The sequence below is a fragment of the Astatotilapia calliptera genome, chromosome 14 (assembly GCF_964374335.1).
Source record: "Astatotilapia calliptera chromosome 14, fAstCal68.1, whole genome shotgun sequence".
Taxonomy (NCBI): Eukaryota; Metazoa; Chordata; class Actinopteri; order Cichliformes; family Cichlidae; genus Astatotilapia; species Astatotilapia calliptera.
Genome location: NC_137435.1, coordinates 20,315,701 through 20,339,314, shown reverse-complemented (window position 1 = coordinate 20,339,314; position 23,614 = coordinate 20,315,701). Strand labels below are relative to the sequence as shown.

The window sequence follows — 23,614 nt, the reverse complement described above, 5'->3', positions numbered from 1 at the left end:
GTGTGCAGTCATATTCTGTAAAGGTTACTCCTCTGTTAAAAATCATCTTTAGTGATAGAAGGTAAAGGTTTTCTTTTAGTGAATGTGTGTCCATAAAAGTGCACAAATAGGTTTGTTTTTTGATCTCAAGGTCAAATATATTCCAAATTTGGCTTGCAGACACCAAAACCTTATCCGATGCCTTTTCCCTGGCTGTGTTTATGCATTTTGACATCGGTGTCTCCCAACTCCATAAGTCCTCATTGGCAAACTAGATGGCTGCATTTAGTGTGCACTTTATTTTACATCTTGGGCCACATGCAGCCCTCTGTTATGCTACATTGGCCAGAGCAGTAAAACAACATAAACGTGTAAAACTGGAGAAAAAGTTTTTTAAAAATGTGGACTTAATTTAAAAAAGAAAAAAAAACATTTTCTGTAAGTTAACTGATTTTATTTTATTTTTTTGTATCCATTACTTTTATTACTTTGGTGTAGTATGAATGCCAGTGGGGCGGTGGTCTTTATCAATAGGAAACGTTAGTCCTATGAAAATACAGTTTTAAAAAAATCAAAATCTATATGCACTCCTTCACATTTTGGAAAATTGTGTTAGGAAAAAGTCTTTGCCATTCCTGTGCCCAGGCCTTATGTTTGATACTCCTGCATTAGTTCCTTCAGGTGCAAAATGCCACTGCTTTGGCAACAGTGCAAAAACAGTGCAAAGCATAAAGTTTTTCCTTATGCTTCATAACATGGGCGTACACTACTTCTTTTCTCACTTGCGCGTTTCGAACAATACCAGGAAAACGCATCAACCTGATTTCGCCAGGTTCGCCCGGTCTCTTGTTGCTAATTATCTTCTGACCAATCAGCAGCCACTCAAGTGATTCGAAAGGCGTTTCCTTTCCTGTGTTCGTGGATCTGAAAGCCCCCTTTGAAGGGGGAAGAAGTTTGAAGAGGACCCGCGGGCAGCAGGACAAGCTCAGTGTTTCTCAGAGACAAACCTGCTCAAGTCTCTCTGAATGTCTTCACCGTGGAGGTGGCACAAAGTGCTCGGCGTTTTTGAGATGTTAAGATAAAGAAGTTCGAAAGCTCGAGTTTCTGGCTTTGGCGTTGTGGAGGGAAGGAAACTGATTTACCGCCTGGTTGATGACTTTTCCAGCGTGCAGCCGTGAATGCTGTCCGGGAAGAGGTTAGCAGCTACACCGCGGGACTCTGTGACGGAATAATTAAGAAGAAGAAGAAGAAGAATACGGCGGACTGCACGCTGGAAGGAATCCTCTTTCGTAACCTGCCTCTTACTCGCTGGGATTTTGCAACTTTTACCTAGAAATGGTTGGCAGTTTGAACTTGCCAAATTTATGTGAAGGAGATCCTCTGGATATGAGTTGCAGGGCTGAGAGAGGACTTGATAGCCCGGACTCTGGCTTACCCCCTAGTCCGAGCCCCAGTGCCTGGCTGCTGCCTGTGTCCGCAGATAAAGCCGGTGGAGTGAGCTCTGTGTCCGAAGACGAAGGAAGGGGTTCCCTGGTACGTACCACCAGTGTGTCTCACTACATCCTGTGATCTAACCCATCAGTTTCCTGTCGGAGCAAAACAAATGGTCGTGAACTGCACCTGAAATCTGACTTCTTGCTCTTAAAAATGACTGTTTTACTTTTGAATGCATGTTGCTATTGATTTGAGACATAAAGTAGAGGTTATTGAAGTTACTAGGCAACAGCCTAGTTTTTAAAGTTATTTGTTTATATGCGTAAAAAACCAAAACGTCTTGTTTAAAGCGCCTGTGGCTCTGAACTGGGCCAAAGGTCCCATGTATCCACTGAGGGTCTGTTTCATGTTTTGCAGGTTCCAGCTTTACCTGCTGGATCTTTCCCACAGCTACACCCGCTGTCCTTCGGGGAAGGCATAGCACTTGATCCATTACCACCAAAGGAAATGAGGTGTGTTGTCTTTGATGTGACAGCCCAAAAAGCACGTACAAGAGAAAAGTGGCACTGTTGGCTCACGAGTTAGCTTTACTGTATTTTGTTTGACTAAAATCGCTGCATTCTCTCTTATCCATAGATACACCTCCTCAGTGCACTATGACTCAGACCGCCACTTCATCCAGAATGTCAGCCTGGAGCCGTGGGGCCAAAGCCTCGAACACTGCAGGCAGACCATTATGGCTGTGTCCAACAGCACCTGGCGCCACTACGTGACACAGCTAGAGTTCCAGCCTCGCCATCGTCCCAAGCAGTTCAAGAGCACCACCATCATCTACCCCAAGAAAGCCAGCACCATCTATACCACAGAGCTGAGCTACAACTGTCACCGGCTGTCCAGGCGTTTCCTCTCCAGCGTAGAGCTGGATGCTGTGGCCAACAGAAAGTTACCTCAGTGAGAGTGGACTCGCGGGGGGAGATGGCCGGGGACATGCTGTCATTCCCTCGGCCCCTAAATTGGTGCTCCCTTAAGGCTAGTTGCCACTGACCTGCTGTCTTGTCTTTTTTTGTTTTTTTTTTAACACTTGTGTAGCCTGCTATCATTTTATGAAGTGTGTTTATATAACATGTTACAGAGAACAAAGGAGGTAAGACATGGTTTGAGTAGATTAAATATTCAGACCATGTCAGGACATGTTTATATCCCTGCCAATGAATGAAGCTCTCCACTAGCATGGGTGTTACTTTTGAATGCTTCAGGTTGTAGTTGGTTGAAAGGTTTCCAGAGGTGTAATGATGTGTTGTTTTTATTAGCTGTAGAAACAATATGGACCAAAATTAGGACAATGCATATTTGCTCTCAGCGAATTGTGTTGCATTAAGCTGGTCAAGCATGAGTGGCTTCTTTAAAATTATCTTTAAAGCGATGAGGCTGTAGCTAAAGAGAGGAGCACCTTTTAACACTGCTGAGGATGTTCAACGAGCAGAAGAGCAGTAAACACTTTTTTTTTTTTTAAATATATATGCTAAAAAAATATATCACTAACTTATCCACACTGTACAAAACATCTGGTTTTGTTTTTTGTTTTTTTTGTGCACAGCCAACAACTTAAGCTCTTTGCAAGCCTTGCCTCTAGCTACTGTTAAAGGCCGCACTTAATATTGTATGATGTAAATATTGATGGATTAAGGAAACTTCTCTATTCATAATCGTGTGTAAGCTTAAACTGAACAAGCAGGTAGTTTAGATGAATCACGAGTGTGGAGTTTACTGAAGTGGATACTATGTTGGTATACTTTACTAGCTTACTAGTCAAAGTAACAAGCTGCATTCCCCTGCTACAACTTTCCCTGTGACCTGTTTGGAGTTAGTATTTATCTTGTTGATATTTTAGATCTGACTTTTTTTTTTATTATCAGATGGTTAAATGAGTCTCTACACAAGTGTGGTGTGCTGAGGAGTATTTTTGTAATTTCTTTTTAAAATCTTAATTGGTGTATTGGTTGACTCTTCTTCTTTTCCCCCCACATCAGTCACATATTCAGTGCCAGTTTAAAATAAAGAGATTTGTTAAAAGAACAAGATGTATGTTTTATATGGAGTGAGAAAAAGGGAATGACTGACCTCTAATTTACATTTGTAAACTGTTTTGAACTATTTCATGGTTACAGATCAAATGCTAGTTAGTGTCTAACCTATTGTCCAGACAATGCCTTGTTAAATCTGAAGATCTAACTAAAGTCATCAGGATTTTTTTTTTTTTTTTTTTTTAAGTCAGCAGCATTAAAATATATTTTGATGTGGGGTGAATTGACCCTTTTAAGTCAGACTTTTTTTTTTGGTTTTGTTTTTTTGTAGAATTGTGTTACTTTAATGCCCTCTTGTGGCCACAGAGGCAAAGTGCAGTAATTTGGCTTTCATCAAAATTCTTCATGTTTAAAGTTTGTGCTCTGTTTATTAGCATTGTAAGCATTAGTTCAATATGTCTAAAGCATTGCTGCCCAAGGTGAGTTTCTTCAGAAAGTACTTTCACCTTTGGCAAGTCTTCCCTGATTAGAGGAGAGTATGAATGTTGCAGAAGCCTCCTGCACCATAATTGGACTTTTCATTATTCATAAACCATGTGACCCAGAGACAGACTGGCGACCAGTACAGGGTGTACCCGCCTCTCGCCCTTTGTTAGACGGGAGTTACGACCCTGATGAGGATAAATGGAAGAGAATGGATCTGACTTAATCAGAAAAGGAACCATGAACTCCTGCTTAGAACTTCTTCCATATATTTTGCATGTAAGGAACCAGACTGTTGTATTTTTTATTATTATTATTCTTGAGAATTAGTTCTTCGGGCAGTCCTAAAACACAAACAAACTAGCAGATGAAAATAATGTTCTTAGGAAAAAAAAAAATATATATATATATATATATACACACACACACAGTGGGGCAAAAAAGTATTTAGTCAGCCACCGATTGTGCAAGTTCCCCCACTTAAAATGATGACAGAAGTCAGTAATTTGCACCAGAGGTACACTTCAACTGTGAGAGACAGAATGTGAAAAAAAATCCATGAATTCACATGGTAGGATTTGTAAAGAATTTATTCGTAAAGTAGGGTGGAAAATAAGTATTTGGTCACCTCAAACAAGGAAAATCTCTGGCTCTCACAGACCTGTAACGTCTTCTGTAAGAAGCTTTTCTGTCCCCCACTCGTTACCTGTATGAATGGCACCTGTTTGAACTCATCATCTGTATAAAAGACACCTGTCCACAGCCTCAAACAGTCAGACTCCAAACTCCGCCATGGCCAAGACCAAAGAGCTTTCGAAGGACACCAGGAAAAGTATTGTAGACCTGCACCAGACTGGGAAGAGTGAATCTACAATAGGCAAGCAGCTTGGTGTGAAAAAATCAACTGTGGGAGCAATCATCAGAAAATGGAAGACATACAAGACCACTGATAATCTCCCTCGATCTGGGGCTCCACGCAAGATCTCATCCCGTGGGGTCAAAATGATCATGAGAACGGTGAGCAAAGATCCCAGAACCACACGGGGGGACCTGGTGAATGACCTGCAGAGAGCTGGGACCAAAGTAACAAAGGTCACCATCAGTAACACACTACAACGGCAGGGAATCAAATCCCGCACTGTCAGACGTGTTCCGCTGCTGAAGCCAGTGCATGTCCAGGCCCGTCTGAAGTTTGCCAGAGAGCACATGGATGATACAGCAGAGGATTGGGAGAATGTCATGTGGTCAGATGAAACCAAAGTAGAACTTTTTGGTATAAACTCAACTCGTCGTGTTTGGAGGAAGAAGAATACTGAGTTGCATCCCAAGAACACCATACCTACTGTGAAGCATGGGGGTGGAAACATCATGCTATGGGGCTGTTTTTCTGCCAAGGGGACAGGACGACTGATCCGTGTTAAGGACAGAATGAATGGGGCCATGTATCGTGAGATTTTGAGCCAAAACCTCCTTCCATCAGTGAGAACTTTGAAGATGAAACGAGGCTGGGTCTTCCAACATGACAATGATCCAAAACACACCGCCCGGGCAACAAAGGAGTGGCTCCGTAAGAAGCATTTGAAAGTCCTGGAGTGGCCTAGCCAGTCTCCAGACCTCAACCCCATAGAAAATCTGTGGCGGGAGTTGAAAGTCCGTGTTGCTCGGCGACAGCCCCAAAACATCACTGCTCTCGAGAAGATCTGCATGGAGGAATGGGCCAAAATACCAGCTACTGTGTGTGCAAACCTGGTAAAGACCTATAGTAAACGTTTGACCTCTGTTATTGCCAACAAAGGTTATGTTACAAAGTATTGAGTTGTATTTTTGTTATTGACCAAATACTTATTTTCCACCCTGATTTACGAATAAATTCTTTACAAATCCTACCATGTGGATTCATGGATTTTTTTTTTTTCACATTCTGTCTCTCACAGTTGAAGTGTACCTCTGGTGCAAATTACTGACCTCTGTCATCATTTTAAGTGGGGGAACTTGCACAATCGGTGGCTGACTAAATACTTTTTTGCCCCACTGTATATATACACACACACACACACACACACACACACACACACACACACACACACACACACACACACAACAAAGACCTGAAACAGGACCTGAGAGTTGCATCTACCCATACAGTTTATCCATCTGCTGTTTGAGTCAATTGAGAGAGGACTGTCAAGAAGGAACTACATTTCCGTCACTTGTGTTTGGGATCTTGTCAGAACTGATGGAATTATGAACATGTAAAAATACCATAATATATTCATCCACTATGCAGTACCTTCTGGAAAGCATCTTAATGGCAACAGCTTTATTTTTCAGCATGTTAGTGATGCTAAACACTCTTCTGGTGCAATAAATGCATACCTACAAAAGAATTGACTTTCAAGCTCTTTAGTACAATACAAATTCTGCTTTTGCCTTATTATACTGTAATTCCACGCACGTACATTTTTCAATAAATCTATTTGCACTTATTTTCAATTTTCCTAACATAATGAAAAAGGTGTTTACTAAGCATTTGGGTGGAACTTTATTTTTAAAACATAAATCTTCACAGACTGTGTTTTTTGTTATTTCTTTAGCGTAAATATCTTCATCTTTTCAAATCTCACCTATCAATCAGCAAGCTTCTATTCCAGCATTGCTCTTCAGTCTCGCGCTTTAGTCTTTTGAAGGCTGAAAAGCTAACTTCCCCCGCAGAACCTGAAGGTCGCATTGCGTGACGTAAAGGTGTGGTCGGGGCGTCGAACAACATTTTCTTTATTTTTCATGATTATTTATTTGAAAAAATACACATTACACTGCGAAATAGCTATAGCGTATGTTTGGAGGTCATAATAAAAAAACAAATAAATTAAAAAAGATTAAATACATAAACATACATCTTGTTGCATGACGTAACAGTTCATAAGTCCCAAACACACGCCCGTATTTTTTCCTCCCCTGTACCACTGAGTGGGCACATTTCCGTGAGTGTCGTCTTGAGGTCCATGTAGTCATACCTGCGTATCTCTGTTTAGCAGAATGGCGTTTTACACTGTGAGGTGGGGTCTTCTTTTAGCCTTGAAGTAATACGTCGGACAATAGTACATTTAAACCGCGAAAGGCTTCACGTGCATATTGAGATAGTTAGCTTGTTACGCTACGTGGCTAACGTTTGGCCGCTTATGTGAAGAATGAAGACCGCTAACGGCAACACGAGTGTCATGGACATGTTTGAAAAGGGACAAGTACTGAAAATTTGTGCCCCAATGGTTCGATACTCAAAGTAAGTGAAAGCTGTCATTTCTTTAACTAATTTACAAATTTCTTTGCTTATGGATGAATTTTGGTGAAACACGTGTACAGTTAATGATGCTCACTGTGCTAATATTTATTTCCTTCAGGCTTGCTTTCAGGTCCTTGGTTAGGAAGTACAACTGCGATATCTGCTTCACTCCAATGATCGTTGCAGCCGACTTCTTGCGCTCAATCAAAGCCAGAGACAGTGAATTCACTACTAATGAACGTGAGTAACATTGTAATATGAGCTGGAATGAGCTACTAGGTTGATTTCTTGCACTTCATACCTAGTTTCTTCAAACAGAGAGATTTTCCCTGCGACATAATGTAAAATTTACTAATGCCAGTATTGTCTGTATTGCTATTGCTGATATGATGATAGTTTACAGCTCTTTGTTTATCTGCTCAGGTGACCGACCACTGATAGTGCAGTTTGCTGCCCATGATGCTCAGAGTCTGGCTGATGCAGCCTGTGCAGTGGCACCTTTCTCAGATGGAGTTGACCTCAACTGCGGCTGCCCCCAGAGGTGCAGCTACTGATAGTTTAAACTAATGCTGTCACTTTTCATTATTTAAACAATGTGATTGTACAGAGTAGCTTTTTCTTTGTTGATTCTTAATATTTACATTTTATTCCAGAAAGTAACTAAGAGTTACTGGGACCAGTAGTTAGGTACAAATCTAGTAAACTCAGTGTACTCAGAACGCTTCAGTATCTTTTTTGTGTGTTGTTTTCAGGTGGGCTATGTCAGCTGGGTATGGTGCATGCCTCATTAACAAGCCAGAACTTGTTAAAGACATGGTGAGACACGTCAGAAATCAAGTGGACAATCCAAACTACACAGCATCAATTAAAATAAGGTAAAAAAAAAAAAAAAGCCACACATACTAAACTTTGTTTCTTTTTGAAGAATTATGACCCCTTTATAATATATAACTTTATAACTGTACCTGTCAGTGATGTTTGTGAACGACACTGTTTAGGTACAGTATGGAGTAAATGGAAGAGCGGCTGGAGAGGTGGAGGTACGCACTGGACAGAAGAGGAATTAAAGTGAATAAAAGTGAGGCAGAATAGATGTTTGTGAATGAGAAGGAGACAGGTGGAATGGTGAACATTCAAGATGTAGAGGGTGTGAAGGTAGATGAATTTAAATACCTGGGGTCAATCATCTAGAGCAATGGACAGTGCATAAGAGAGGTGAAGAAAAGAGTGCAGGCAGGGTGGAGACGAGTGTCAGGGGGTGATTTGTGGAAGGATAGCAGCAAGAGGGAAAGGGAAGATTTGCAAGATGGTAGTGAGACCTGCTATGGTTTGGAGAATGTGGCACTAACAAAAAGGCAGTAACCGGAGCTGAAGTTGGTTGAGCTAAAGATGTTCAGATTTTCATTGGGAGTGACCAGGGTGGACAGGAATAAAAACAAGTACCTCAGAGGGCCAGCTCTGATTGAGCAGTTTGGAGGAAAAGTTAGAGAGGCAAAGTTGAGATGGTTTGGACATGAGCAGAGAAGGGCTGGTGGAAGGATGTTGAATATGAAGCTGCCAGTTAGGGGGAAAAGAGGAAGAGCACCATGAATGTGGTGAAGGAGGATATGCAGAGGGTTGGTGTGACAGAAGCGGATGCTAGAAACTGAGTGAGATGCAGAAAGATGGTCTGCCCTGGTAACCCTAAAGGGAGCAACCGAAGGAAGATTATTTAAAACAATACTAGTTATGATTATGATCCTACTTATTATTGGTATATTAATACCGTTACTGTTATCTTTCACAGAATTCACAAGGACCTAAGGCAGACAGTGGATCTATGTCAAAAGGCTGAATCAGCCGGTGTGTCATGGATAACAGTCCATGGTCGTACAACAGAAGAACGCCACCAACCAGTCCATTACGATGCTATAAAGACAATTAAAGACAGTGTTTCTGTCCCTGTCATTGCCAACGGCGACATAAAGTATCTCCGGGATGTGGAGTCAATCCACGAGCTCACAGGTGTTGATGGTATGTTCGTTTTCAGCAACATTGTAACAAATATACTTCTAACTCTGGCAGTTTTCTTTCTATTTGGCTCATGGTTTTTTCTTATCTTTTTTATTAGGTGTCATGGCTGCGCGTGGGTTACTTGCTAACCCTGCTATGTTTGCTGGCTATGAGGACACTCCTTTGCAGTGTATATGGGACTGGGTGGACATATCTGTTGAACAGGGCACTCCATTCACATGCTTCCACCATCATCTTATCTACATGCTGGAGAGGGTTAGCTCGCAGCCGGAGAGAAAAGTGTTCAATTCTCTGTCCAGTACTTCAGCTGTAATAGATTACCTCCAGAATACATATGGATCAGTACATGATCTCAAGACATGACCACATTGAAAATTAACGGCGTGACTTTAGTTTTTATTGTTATTGTTTTTATGCTCAATAAAAATTTTTAATCTATAGCTGTGCAATTTCTGTCTCTATTGCTTTCCTTTTTCCGCAAGTGTGCGATAGTAGGTTATTAAACAGAATATAGAATAATCGTGGGAAGAGTGCATCTCTGTACATGCGTAGTTTGTTTTTGTTTGTCATGTTTATGTAAAGCATTACTGAGATGCAATATTTCTATTGGCTTCAGGGGTTTAAAAGAAAAAGATATTTCAGTGTTCTGAGAGTGGATAATCAATATGAAGTGTAAGAAATTTATTTCGTTATTTCCTTGTCATGAAGGAAAAAACGGCTTCAAGTAATTAATTATTTGCCTTCAACGTAAATGTCACAATCTTCCCTATAACGAAAATCTTCAATATCATGAAATGAAAGGGGTGTTCAAACAGCACTACAGTTTAAAAATGAATAGCAATAACTGTGGAAAATAATTGTACATAGGACGGACCGCATTTATATTGTTAGATTAAAAATTGTAATAGCGCCGCGGCTTTTATTTTGAAAAACTGCAACGGAAGCTATTCTTTCGGAAGAGGCGGTAGGAGGACTCGCTGGTGCAGGAAGACAAACTTACTTTGCCCTGTTTGATTTCAGAAGCTAACTAGTAAGTATCTCAGTTGCTGCTTTTACGGTATTTTGGAAGTTTCATATATGTCTACTTGGAATCTAGCATAACGTGTTATAGCAGGCCTTATAATAGTCTTAAATAGTTTAAAAAAAATGTATGTTTCTATATCACCTGCGTTAGTTGCATGTTAGCGTTAGCTCATGTGTTAATGCAAGCTTGATACTGAACGCTGGCTAAAGATGGAAGAGTGAAATCGTTGAAAGTAGCTAGCCGTTAAACACTCTATTTGCACGTATTTGTTGCGGTGATGCTGTGAAACCAGGTTATAGTAACAGCGGTTTGACAGTTCACTCCAAGCCTCTGCGAGCTTCCGTTAAGGTAAATAGACTGGGTTCGAGATTATTGCAGTCTTTTTCAACGGTAGTGTTATTACTGAGAAATGGCCACGTACGATAGGTAGCTTACCTTCTCTGTACCTGATAGTTTGTTGAGGGAGGCTGGTGAGACCAATTCCTTTCCCTTTTCTTGTTTTCCGTTAGGTTTCCGGTCTTTTGGTTGGTTTATCTTCAGAAGCCATCAGCAAAGATGACGTTGCAGTGGACAGCTGTCGCTCTCTTTCTCTATGTGGAAATTGGCGTCATTGTCATCCTCTGTTTACCCTTTATCTCTGCCAGGAGGTAAGTATAACTGTCACTCTGTTCTCAAGTTGAATATGGTTTTGCACTCAGGTCTCTGTTGACAAAGGAGATCCTTTCTTCTTCTTTTGGTAGCTCAGTTTCGGGGTACCCACAGTGGATCCATATCATTCTATCTCTTCTGTCAAACCAACCCTCTGCATGTCCTCCTTCACTACATTCACGCATCTCTTCTGTGGTCTTCCTCTTTTCCTTCTCCTGTTGAGTAGCTCAACATCTTTTGTCCAGTATATCCACTATCCCTGTGCACATGCCCAAACCATCTCAACCTAAGATGTCCCCCTGATCTATGCATTTCTAAGCTTGTCTGTTCTGATAACTCTCAAATTAAAATCTGCCAACATCTTGAACTCACACATCATAGCAGGTCTCTCTGAACATTTCCTTACACTTTTGCTGCCATCCTTCTGTTACAAATTACCCCAGAAACTCATTTACACCCACTCCACCCTGCCTGAACTCATTTCTTCATCTGTATTGTGCACTTTGTGGTACTTTGGATTGCTGAAAAAGGTACTAATTAAACACTAAAGAATGAATAATGACGACATTGTGCATATGTGTCAGGTTTGTCTCACCACTGGCAGCAAAGTGTGGTGTTTGATTCTGCGTCAAATATACTGTCAGCTGTAGTAATCCTGTAAGAAATGTTATGTTGTGCACCATAGTGATGTGACTTCAAATGTTTGTGCAGATGGCAGAGCATTTTCCATCTGAGGATCTGGAGTTGGATGTCAAGATTCTGGAATAAAGTGTTTCTCACCATGATCATAATACTCATTGTTCTCTTCCTCGGTAAGCAAACAATCATCCCTGTCTGTATTTTTAAGGCTACTTTTGGACTTATGGGGGATTTCTTTTTCTTTGGTTTTTAAAGATGCTGTCCGTGAAGTGAGAAAGTATTCATCTAAAGAGCACGGCGCCGATGCCAAGCTGCAACCAAATATGTTCGACCACTTGCACATGAAGCTTTTTAGAGCCCAGAGGAATCTGTACATCTCTGGTTTTGCCGTCTTCCTGTGGCTGTGAGTCTGTGCTCTAATACAACACCTGGACTTTGAACCTGGCTTTCCTCTAACCTTTGTGTGTTTTTGCAGCGTTATGAAGCGGCTGATCACTCTGATTAATCAGCTGGCGTCAGCGTCTGGGACTACGGCTGCTCTTCAAGCACAGGCTGAAAATGCTAACCAGACTGCTGAGAAATACATGAAGGACAATGAACTGTTGAAACAGGTAATTGCACAAAGATCTGTTATTTGTAATCAATAACCCACTTTGAACTGCATGTGGGGAAACTCATATAGGTCAGGGAATAAGTTACACAGTTATTGAATGATAAAACAGAATTTCAAAGTCCAGATTTTAATAGCACATATTAGCTTGTTGCTTACATAATCTAAAGCTATATTAACAGAGTACCCAGTTGATTGTAATCATATAAAGATGAATTGAAATGGAAGCTACCCAACTCAGCTTTAACCTTTAATCCACATCCAGAGCATATTTAATGTTTATAGGCTGCTCAATGGTTTGACTGTTCAGTTTGTATGCCTGGAATATGCTTTGTGTTTTCCACTGGAGGTACTGGGATAACTATATTTGACTGAAGATTTGAATATATGTATTTTTATGTTATCAGACTCTGATGGAAGGGCGGGGTGATAGGGCTACTGCTGAGGGCATGGACCTGCTAAGGAAGGAAGTGGAGAAACTGAAAGAAGAACTGAAGACTTCTGGAGATGGTTAATATCTGTGTATATTTCAGTCCTCTACACCTTCCCTGGAAACAAATGTAGCTTTTATAACTTGTCAGTTTCTGTAAACAAAGACATGGGGGGTGGGGATTCCTTGTTCTCATGTGTCATTGTTTTCCTCTCCAGGTCTGAAGAAGTCCCAGTCAGAGGCAGATGTAATGAAGAAACAGATGGAGGGCCTCGCCAGGGAGTATGACAGGCTGTTGAAAGAACACCAGGAGCTCCAGGTAATGCTGAGCTCTGAACACAGCAGGGTGATGATTTGCTGGGTCGTTCACTAGCTAGATGTAACAATTCAAAGTGACATTCAAGACAATTAACATCAGGCAGGCAGCCTCAGATCAGCAGTGTGGTTCCTCCATATTTCGTGATCAAAGAAGCCATCAATTTATCGTTTAAGCTTAGGCCTCGAGTATGTTTTGTTGAAACATTTAAAGCACAAATCACTAGTGAAAGACTGCAAATTCTGTTCACTTTCAGGTTTTCATCCATTTCTTTAACAACTAACAGACACTTTGAACCTTTATGGAGTGTGGAATTGTATAATACAGTATAATATTTTAACTGATATTTTCATTTTCTCTCCTTTCAGAATCTGCGAGACAGTGGAAATAAAAAGGAAGATTAGATGAAAAGTTAAAGGTTAAAGTGTTTACTTAGCTCAGTCACAGACAATTGCACCACATGCTTGACCATCTGTAACACCGTGTGTCATACTATTTAATTACAAATTAAAGACTGGCTCATCTGAGGAACATGCTTTCGGCTGGTAGCAGCAATGGTTTCAAAAGTCTTAAACCTTTATTAGAGCACGAGACTGGCTTAAATGGAATGAGTAATATCTGTTTCTGCCTGGTGCAGCCTGACTAAGAGGATTTTCTTTTTCAAGGGTGCGCTATCGGGCAGATTAATTGTGCAAAGCAATTGGAGTTCAGTTAGTAAGTGACTCAGGACTGATCACAGAGCACCTAATATATCAAATATCAAACAAAATGAGTGTTTTCTGTCTCATTTGTTTTTGCCACTTTGCACAAGATATGGGGAAAGTTGAGTCGATCTATAAATGTGGTAAATGGTTACAAAAGTATTTTTATGCTAAAGGTTTTCTCTTGTTTTTGTGCAGCCACTTGCAGCTTAACTTTAGTATGCAAATACAGACTGCATGTACAGTTGCACTGAGATAAATGAGCTTCACTTTTGTTTTGCGGTGTTTCAGCCGATGTGCCAGATGTTTTTACCTGTACAGCTGTAATGGATAACAGTAGGTAGAGGTTTTAGCCAGTATCTGTTTGTTTTTTGTTTTTGTGTCTGTGTTTAGTTTTTTATTTCCTTTTATTTGAAGTTGTAAAAAGATCTGGCACATAAAGTAAAACTTTTTTTTTTTTTTAAGTCCTAGTTAGGTTTTTGCCTGGATGTTCTTCACATGGTCAGTTTTGTGTTAAGGTGCACAGTTTGCTGGGATTCATATTTTATGTCACAAAAAAAGATTGTCTTTGTTTTGTTATATATATATTTTTGTGTATCTTTTAATTATCCAAACAAAACAAATCCATGTCACTGTGAAACAGGACCTGCGATTGTCATCACCACATATTTAAATGTTTGCTTTTTATTAGTGATTTACCATTGTTCATTTTCCCGGTAATATAAATACATGTTCATGTTGCGCTCTGCTGTTTGGACGTAAAAATCAGATTTAAGTGCCTTTCCAGTGGATGTAGAAAGTAGAATTTTCTTTAATAAAGGTTATTTTTTCCTGCGCTTTGTTTTGACTTCTTAACACAAACTCTGTTAATCATTTATCTGAATTTCAGGAGCAGGACCACACTTCCCTTCTGGTCCGTGTGCCTCCTGCACTACAACCATTTTTTTTTTTTTCCATTTTCCCAGCTAATGAAACAAATCACAAAAAACCCATAATGTGATTGGGTATTAAAATTCTTTATTTTAATATTTCATTTAAGATATTCCTTGAAATTTTACAAAAATAATCCAAGAAAATTATTTACATTCTGATTTCTTTAATGCAAGCAAAGACCTTACATTATTGAGATAATGACTTTCTTTCTCTACACCGTTCTGAGTTTGTCAGCCTGAAACTGAACCTGAAGATGACACAGTCACCTCATGCTGCAACTTACCCAAATAGTACGTGTGTTGTGGGTCCACGGCTCCTTTGAAAAACGTGAATTCATGACCTTGAAATAAAACTGGTGACTGCAAAATTATATTGAATGCCTTTTTTGAGTCACACTGAACATTCTGTTACTGGAACAATATCACTTCACCCTGATATCTAAAAATAAAAAAATGGGACTGACTAAATCTGATTTGGCACTTGAGTGGAAAGTTGCAGGAAACTTCAGAATATTCCTAACAGCAGTGCAATGCAAGAAATCCTCCTTCAATCCACACGCTGTTTTTAAAGGACGCAGTTTAACATGTTTTTAAAACCCAATTTTGCCTAATTTCATCCATCCACAAATCAAGCAAATACTTTCAGTTAAGGTCCCCTAAGCTACCAAACCAGAAGCCATATTTAGATTACAGGTTCTCATCAGCGATGAGATGCTGATAGCCCACAGCAGAACAGCAATACAAAAGCTACATGGTAAATAGTGTTCATTTTCAATAGAGTTTATGCTACTATAAATATTATCTATAAATATTATAAACTATGAAACCAGCATATTACTTAAAACACACAGCTCCCGTTGAAAGTGACAAATACCACAACATGTGATGTTGAGGCAAGTTTTTGTCACTTGTAATAACAGGTCAGATGATGCTTTTTGTCATGAAAATATACAATCATGTAGGGACATATGTGTATAAATATATATTTGTATTTATGTATTTTATTTGTGTGTGTGTGTGTTGGGGGGCAGGGGGAGGGGTTTGCATTATCAATACTTCTGAATACACTTTAGTGTCAGTGGTAGGATGCACCCTAAGCTTTATCATTTGCTGAAAGTAGAGAACTACAGACTCGAAAATAATCTCACATCAAACAGTCTCTATGGGCTTGAACTGAAACTGTCTGATCCACTTACTGCTGTTGCAACTGTCCGAAGAAAATAACACTCCGGGAAAGTGTGTCTGTATTAAAAAGTCTGTCAAATCCTTTACCACGTTTTGAATTTTAAACTGGGCTAATTTAGTCTTTCTGCTGATGTACATATTAAGGGCGTCTGGTATTACACAAATGGGTGGTCGAAGGAAACTGTTTTCTGAATCATAGAGATTGGCAGCAGTGTACACTCGTACACTGCTGCACTAAAGAAAAGTGTTGCGATGAGTCTCAATAATCGGTACTCGACTTTCAACCATATCAATACTTTGGGCATGAATTTGAATGCATTCCAGAGATCACGACTTCATCAGTCATTGCAAAACATCACATCAGAGCAGCTAGTGTACCCTCAGATAATTTCATCAGATCCCTGAACAGAGCTCTAGTTTAAGCAGTCAGATATCTGATCATTTGCTCTCAATGAAAGAAAATGCTAAAAAAAAAAAAAATGTCCAGGATTTCAGTGACAGACTGGGATAAAAAGAGTTCTTTAAAAAAAAAGTTGTATAAAATTTAAAAAATGCTACATACTCGATTCATACAACTGAGAAATCACTGTCAGATTTTACAAAAATGGGGTTAATGTTTAAGAGAAGAAAGGGGAGATAAAATTGTGACATTGGCATAAAGACACACATAAAGAATACAAAGGTAGAAACACCAACCAGTGAAACGCATGACGATGGAAACAGAACTTTTACATATCAGCAACAACAATCACACACAGTGTTTTCTTCTTCTTCTCCTTTTTTTTTTTTACAGTAAGTACTTTATCAGTGTTGCAACAATACAATCTCTGCCTTATCCAAGGCACGACAACGGTTATTTAATACCAGAGCCTGGGGAGCCCAACTGAGAAGTGTAAGATGCAAATTTGATCTGATACCAGCTATTAACAGCTTTAGTCAGTTGTGTGTGTGAAACTAAAACATTTGCACCACTCAGAGGTAAGTGTCATGGCTCTAGAATTTGACAAAAGCAGAGCTGTTTGCTGAAGCAGATTTCACTAAAATACAATTCCCATTTCTAGTGATTATGAATATCAACGGACCCAAAGTTCATATCCAGAAAGCACAAAAACAACAAACTGCTATACACTCACAACTTTGGGCTTTTAAGTAAAAAGCAAAAATCAATTGTTTTTTCCTAAACGAGTAAAGAGCCGATGATCTGAAATTTAAAAGTAAAATGAAATTGTTTTTTAAAGATCTCTGAAACACACATTAAGAGGTAACAGTTGAGTGAATGAGGCACATACCGAAACATCATATCAATATCCTCCAAGTGTTACTGAAACGAGCAATTCTACAACTCACTTAAAGGAGAAAAAAATATCTCAGGTCTCTAAAGGCCAGATTTTTCTTTTTAGGACATATCAGTTTGCTGTTGTGCCTCTGGTTTATAAGGCCACTTTACCTCTTCAGTTCTGTAACACTACTGTCAGCTGGAATAACTTTGAAAGAAAGATCTTAAAGAGGCAGCTTTTGAAATGCTGGTGTTTAAAATAGTACTGTTTTGCAGTAGTCTGTACAAGTCACATTTCCTAACTGATATTTTCTTCAACTCAAAAATATCGTGTTTGTATTTTTTTTTTCTTAAAAGGAAAAACAGCATGTACATTCAAGAAATATTTCAGTCATATCAAATTTCTGTCAGATTTACAAAGCCTTTACACATCCAGCAGTACAAATATAGAATTTCTGTTTTACATGAGATGACTGGACAACAAGTGATTCCCTGCAAATCTTGTTTTCATGTGAGCGAGCGTGCATGTGAGCGAGCGTGCATGTGTGCAGCGGCGCTCTGGACATACTGTGGGTATATATGCGGCCGTCAGCTCTGCTGGCTCTGTCAAAGTCGTGTCTGCCTATCTGTGCTGTTCTCTGATGGGTGGTGTGGCTGGTCAGAATTAGAAATAACCAACTCTTCCTTCCTGAGCACCTCCAGTTCGGTTCCACCGTTCCTCAGAGCTCCGTGGATGGCGCTTCGTTCCTCCTCCTTCAGCTGTCGACTGAGCAGGATGAAGCCCGGGATGCAAATAATAAAGGAGATAGTCCGTAGGCTCAGAGTCAGGCCCAGGTATGCTATTCTGAGAGGCACGAAAAAGATTGATTTGATGAAAATTAGCAAAATTTGGCAAGACATCAGACAAGAGTTGGTTATTAATGCTGCAATAGATTCCCTATGTTGAGTTGTACCAGAAAATTGAGCTAGGGTAATGGGATAATATTTATTAATGTTTAATAATCATAATTTGGAAGCTATAAACAGGAATTATAATGTCTCACGTAGAGCTTCCAGGGGTTACAGAAAAACTAGAAAAAAAGAAGTAGGGTAGGCAAGAGGTTACTGCTAATTCAGTTCAAACTCAATGAAAGTATTTCCAGTAAAGCATCAGCAAATAAATGAGATTAAGTCTGGTCTACAGAAGGTCACACTTAAGGCTGCATTATGTTGAATGTTTGGACTAATTAAAAAAAGGGATTCACAAACGACTGAATAGTACATGTGTAAGTACAACCTGTAGGCGGTGGTGTTGTAGATTCGACAGGCTCCTATGCCCCCACACCTTTTCTGACCCCATTTTAGACATGTGGTGTCAATGATGGCTCCAAAGTAAATGGGTGCTGGGATCCCTGCTGTAAGACAAAGGAAACAAAGTCTTTTCACAGTCACGTCTCCTAAAAATGAAACAACAGGTAACAGCGAACACTATTTTGAAAAATCTGAACAAACATTTTATGACTAAACTTGGACAAACAAAGCAAAGGTTTTCAGGAAGAGTTAAACCAAGATCAAATCCCAGAACATTCCCGACTACCGAACAGGTCTTACCAAGGGTCCGTGTTGCCAGTGCGTGGAAACCCAGGGCCAAAGATTTCAGCTGTGGCTTGATGCACCTGCATAAATAAAATAAAATAAATAAATAGAACATGGTTACTATCATTTAAATCAGTTTCTATTGTTACTGGACAAAAAAAAAAAAGCCTATTAGGTAACACCAGAAGTAATGCCACTGTTACTCAAGCGAGTGTAAATGTAAATACAAAATGTAAACCATAGCTGTTCCACTTAAACAACAAAATATATGACATTTGATAAACCTGTTAAGAAGAACTTTTACCATTCCTATGGAAACTAAACCGTCTTTCTGATCTCTGAAAATGAACAGAGGAATAATAAGATGACTATTCACGCACAGCGCAAAGTCACTACATTCCTGCCAGGCCACTGGAATCCAACAGGATCAGCTGACATGGCTTTAAGAGGTCCTACGTTTGTGTGTTAAGTGTGTGCTTATGTGCTCGCATATAGGAGGGTGTAATTCCCTTAGCATAAATCTCTTTACTTGAAAAACACACCCGAGTTGGATTTATAGGGAGAACAAAGCAGAAAATAAATGATTAGCACATGCATGTGTCACAGCATGTCACTGTAAAGTCCACAGTTAACCACCAGAGGCCGCTGTGTGGCAGAAAATTTGAAGCCTGGTTGATGACACATGATTTTGGGTTTGTATACCACCTTTACCTCTGGTAAAATCCTGAAGATGTGCGAGATGTTTCTGTACAACATTGATGCTGTTTTTGTGTACACAAATAAGACTGGTTGTGTGTCAGTGTATTGGATCCAGGAGTGGAAATGCTTCTATGATAAGACTTAGAAGATTACTTGTATCATCAAGCGGGCTCTCCGAGTGAACGGCCCTACAGCTATCCCACAGGCATGTGAACAACTTTCAGGAAAGACTGAACACAGAACAGCCTAAAATGCATTTTTGGCTTCAGATGGCAGGATTAACTATATAACAGGTACAAGGGAGCTGCTATAAAGCGTAGTCTTGGATTATTACATTTATTTTACTGTTACATGTCTACTTGGCACTCAAGAGTTATTGTCATAAATCAAATAAATCAGTTTATTATCAGCAGGTCAAAATGTTCACCTGTCACTTTCTAAGTAATGTGATTGTGGAAACTGATGTCTACTGACACTGGTAATTACCAGTGTGCTAAGGAGCATATCATAGTTTTCAATGATACGTGTGCTTCCACACATTGAGATCAGACATGTCAACAAGGTAACAGTATCTGTTTTAGACTTTCCAGTGTCACTGAAATCATTTGTGACTAGCAGAGCAAAGATTTGCCCTCACCGTCATTCTCAACTAACCACTAGAACAAATGTTGGGTTTTTTTAAAATATTAATTTGACAAAGTCCCTTTTTTATAAGTTTGGCAGACAAACAAATCCACAAACAAGTATGCAGCCACTGCTAATAACAGGAAGTTTATACAAGGCTTTATGAAAACAAGCTCCAAAGTTTTCAGTAGTGAAACAAGCAGGTATAAAATTGTGTAAGAGTCAATGGTAACTACAACAAATGACATTAAGCATTTAGGACTGACTCAACTACTACAGGAGTAGTAGTACAGTACAGGGCTTGTTCTAAAGAGTCCAAATTATATGATATGCCCTTCATATGCAAAACATGCACATGCAACAGGTACAGCATTAGGTCTTTTCAGATGGACTGTGTGGGCATCTCTGTGTAGCTTATTGTATCAAGCCTCATCAAGGCGGCCTGGCAAAGACTCGAATCCAGTCCATCGGATAGATTTGGAAAATGTGCATGATGACATAGATTTTGGACTTTTTCTATCAGTCCAAACACTCCCACATGGATGTTCACAATATAAAGTAATTCAATACTAGCTTTCTGTAATTTAGGCTTTGTTTTTGCAGAAGCGTGTCATTGTCACTATGTGATTTGCTCACGAATGTGCTTTGTCAACATATTCTTTTTATTATCTCATATCTCATATGAGAAAACAAAAACTGTAATAATGACCTATATTAATTATTAGAGATCACCAAAATCTACAGATTTTTCTTTATCAATTAGAAAACAGATTTTTTAAATATTGATTTATATATTTATTAGGGGTGCAACGATACACAAAATTCACGGTTCGGTTCGATACTTTGGTGTCACGGTTCGATATTTTTTCGATACAAAAAATGTTCATGCATTTTTAATTTGTCATTTATTAAAATTATAAATATATATTTTAACTCAAAAGTACAGTTTTTGAATTTAACCCTAACCCTTGTGCGTGTTTTTTATTTTGACAGCGAATGCGCACCTGCGGACCACTTATGTGCAGCCCTGGTTATTTAGCTTGTCATATCGCAGCCACAGAAATTCTTTTGTCCATGAAACCATAAAGCTGCACTTTCTTTTTGCCTTATAGTCTGATTTGTCGTAACTTTTCCGTTTTGTGGTAAGCTTTTCTTTGGCTGTCACTTCTTCACCCTGACCTGTCTTATTTGGCTCAGCAGAACTGAAATGCTTTTACACACTCACTCACATAAGCTCAGCGATTCTCTGCGCGATCAACCTCTCACATGTTTAAGCTGCGGGAGATTTCACTTGTCATGTTTGCATAGTAAGCTAACGATTAATAAGACGATGTCAGAGGAATTGGTGCACAAATTATCATCACTCACAGATCAGTACTGTCGCTCTCTATACACAGTTCACACGATTGCAAAGTGAAAGCAAAAAAACAAGCGCAAATTCAAACGCGATTTCAATATGTCACATATTGACAGTGGCTCACCGATGCCAATGACATAATTACCCAGCTACATTTCCGAAAGAATGCAGAAGCATTGACATATATTTTTCCTAGCTCCAGGACGTCGGGCTAGCGATATTGCAAGCCCTGTATCTGATTGAGGAATCACTCATCTTTGGAAAAGAGAGTTTATTACAGAGAAATGTCTCTTTCCAAAATAAAAGCTATACTATCCGCTTCTTCTGGGCTATATTCTCAGCAGCATAAGGAGAATCATGTGCTAACAGCTGTCTAAATGACTCGGCTAAAGTTAGTAGCATGCTTGTTGTTTTTGTCTTTGCACTAGGATGATGTCAGCGTAAATGTGCAGTCATATTCGTTGTGTTCCCACTAGTGCTTTCAGGTTAATCTCGTTGAAATGACCTTAACGCCACAACACGGCAAATCTCCGTTAACACCGCCGATCACTCCGTGCATGGGGCTAGACGGCCAACACGTTAACGAGCTAACTGCGCTAACACACTAGTTCACACCAATGTAATTGAGCATTGCATGGCACATTCAACATACTGTTTTACTTTAGTCCATGACTCGCTTACCTTCAGGGTCATACATCACATGAAAACCAAAATAATTCCAAACGCCAGATCTGAATGACGTTCAATTTGCCTGTTGCAAGGAGAGCTTAACTTCTGTCTCGCTAGCTTGCCCTGCGCTCTTCCTTCTGACTATGCTGTCTGTGTTGAGCTCTCAGTGGATCTGCGCTTGACAGTGCAGCCTAGGCGGAGTAGTCGAACACAGATTCACTGAGCGCTCAACACAGACAGCATCGTCAGAAGGAAAATTGATAAAATAAATTACAAATGTTGTATTGTTCGATACATATGCGTACCGAACCGAAAGCACTGTATGAACGGTTCAATATCGATACGAATATCGTTGCACCCCTAATATTTATTTATATTGGCTACAGACTCATGCTGCAGAGATGGCTGCAGGAAGTCTGTGCTCAAAGTCACAAGGCACAACTCCGTGTACATGCTGATTAATTAGTATAACAACATTTTATTAAATCTGAATTGGTTCAAGATGTTAGTATTTCCGTGTTTCTGTGTGCGGCAATGGAAAAATGTTCATCATGACCAAAGTTTTTTTGTCTTTGCTGTTTCGACCGCTGTTTGTCTGCATGCCAGGCCGGGCACAGCCTCAACAAGCCACACTTTCGAGCAAAATACTGGCAAGGAAATGTTGGCTGTCCTTTGAGTGAACCTCCCAATTGTCCACTGTTATCCCAAACCCAGGTGTGTGGGGATTTCAAGGTAAGGAAAATACTAAACAGTACAAGAAATGCTTCTTGTACCACCTTAAATAGACAGTTCTAAAAGTTTGAAATTGAGGCTTGATATAAATGCTAATACGAATACAGGGATAATGTAGTTATTTCAAGATCCTTTCTCATTATATGCCTTAAATTTAATCTGACCTGATAAGAAGCATGTATCCTGGTGTCCCCCCAAGAGAGATGATAAAGGAAGTGATGACAGAGAGAGCCAGGAAGTACGGGAACATCCTGTCACAGTCGTCCTTTTGAGGGCAGTGACCTGTACTGGCCGTATAGTTACCAGCCACACCGACACAGGAACAGTTAGAGAAGACCTGGAGAGACACGCATATTCCACACATATGACCATATAGCTAGACACAGACAACTACAGACAAATTAATGGAAAAACCAGTGTGCGTGTGTGTGTCAAAGCATTGTTGCCCAACACCTTACTGAGATAGAGGGAGTTCAGAGAGGGTTTTCCTTTATTTTGTCACTAGCCTGTATGCATAGAATTGCAAACTACATTTATATACAAATCAAAAGATGATAGTAGTCTTTCATGTCTTTTTTATAGGAAAAGTGCAGAAAGATTTTGCAAAACACGAGGTGCAAAAACAATGTCGCTGTATAAAAATACAATAAATAGTGAGAATTACCATTCAGACATACTGGCACAGGTCATGTTTAATGGAAAAAGTGATACACGGCATGTTATTTCTCAAATACAACCCCTGGGACAATAACAGTGCTATATGCATAAAAGTGGACACTGTTCAAGTCAATATTCAGTTATTGATTTGGGATGCTGCACAATTCTGTCCATGTTTTTTAGATGCTGACTTTTGGCTTCCTTATGCTGACTTCCAGTAGAACAGATTTTAACATTTTATTACTTGTTTTTAAGTCACTAAATGGACTTTAGCATCCTCTTACCTTTCTGGACTTTGAACTATTCCTATTTTAACTATTCCTAATA

General features: G+C 39.6%; 3 protein-coding genes across 3 annotated transcripts in view; 2 read left to right on the top strand and 1 right to left on the bottom strand.

Moving 5' to 3' along the window:
• The first annotated feature begins 575 nt into the window (after positions 1-575).
• rflnb (refilin B) lies at positions 576-3,489 on the top strand. The gene is made up of 3 exons (XM_026193640.2): positions 576-1,512; positions 1,831-1,925; positions 2,050-3,489. The coding sequence occupies exons 1-3, from the start codon at positions 1,315-1,317 to the stop codon at positions 2,366-2,368; spliced, it is 612 nt and encodes a 203-aa protein (XP_026049425.1). The 5' UTR covers positions 576-1,314; the 3' UTR covers positions 2,369-3,489.
• Positions 3,490-6,856: 3,367 nt separating this feature from the next.
• LOC113035978 (putative tRNA-dihydrouridine synthase 1) lies at positions 6,857-13,649 on the top strand. Its single transcript, XM_080289227.1, has 12 exons — positions 6,857-7,200; positions 7,319-7,440; positions 7,624-7,741; positions 7,953-8,075; positions 8,987-9,221; positions 10,778-10,884; positions 11,597-11,697; positions 11,780-11,927; positions 12,000-12,135; positions 12,542-12,644; positions 12,783-12,883; positions 13,249-13,649. Exons 1-12 carry the CDS (start codon positions 7,109-7,111, stop codon positions 13,282-13,284), a joined length of 1,422 nt encoding a protein of 473 aa, XP_080145353.1. The 5' UTR covers positions 6,857-7,108; the 3' UTR covers positions 13,285-13,649.
• A 3,658-nt stretch (positions 13,650-17,307) lies between these two features.
• LOC113035975 (solute carrier organic anion transporter family member 1C1-like) overlaps positions 17,308-23,614 on the bottom strand; it is a 35,762-nt gene continuing 29,455 nt past the window's right edge. Inside the window, exons 12-15 of the mRNA XM_026191906.2 lie at positions 22,795-22,967; positions 18,565-18,629; positions 18,251-18,368; positions 17,308-17,818 (exon numbers count right to left, since the gene is read on the bottom strand). Coding sequence (XP_026047691.1) covers positions 17,581-17,818; positions 18,251-18,368; positions 18,565-18,629; positions 22,795-22,967 — 594 coding nt within the window. The 3' untranslated portion in view covers positions 17,308-17,580. The remainder of the gene's footprint in view (positions 17,819-18,250; positions 18,369-18,564; positions 18,630-22,794; positions 22,968-23,614) is intronic.

What these genes read in the sequence shown, in the direction of transcription:
- LOC113035978 (XM_080289227.1), top strand. Translation starts at nt 7,109, where the DNA reads ATGAAGACCGCTAACGGCAACACGAGTGTCATGGACATGTTTGAAAAG. An exon ending in AACTGCGGCTGCCCCCAGAG is followed by an intron (nt 7,742 to 7,952) that starts GTGCAGCTACTG and finishes TGTTGTTTTCAG; the next exon opens with GTGGGCTATGTCAGCTGGGT. An exon ending in ACAGCATCAATTAAAATAAG is followed by an intron (nt 8,076 to 8,986) that starts GTAAAAAAAAAA and finishes TATCTTTCACAG; the next exon opens with AATTCACAAGGACCTAAGGC.
- rflnb (XM_026193640.2), top strand. Translation starts at nt 1,315, where the DNA reads ATGGTTGGCAGTTTGAACTTGCCAAATTTATGTGAAGGAGATCCTCTG. An exon ending in ACGAAGGAAGGGGTTCCCTG is followed by an intron (nt 1,513 to 1,830) that starts GTACGTACCACC and finishes CATGTTTTGCAG; the next exon opens with GTTCCAGCTTTACCTGCTGG. An exon ending in TTACCACCAAAGGAAATGAG is followed by an intron (nt 1,926 to 2,049) that starts GTGTGTTGTCTT and finishes TCTTATCCATAG; the next exon opens with ATACACCTCCTCAGTGCACT.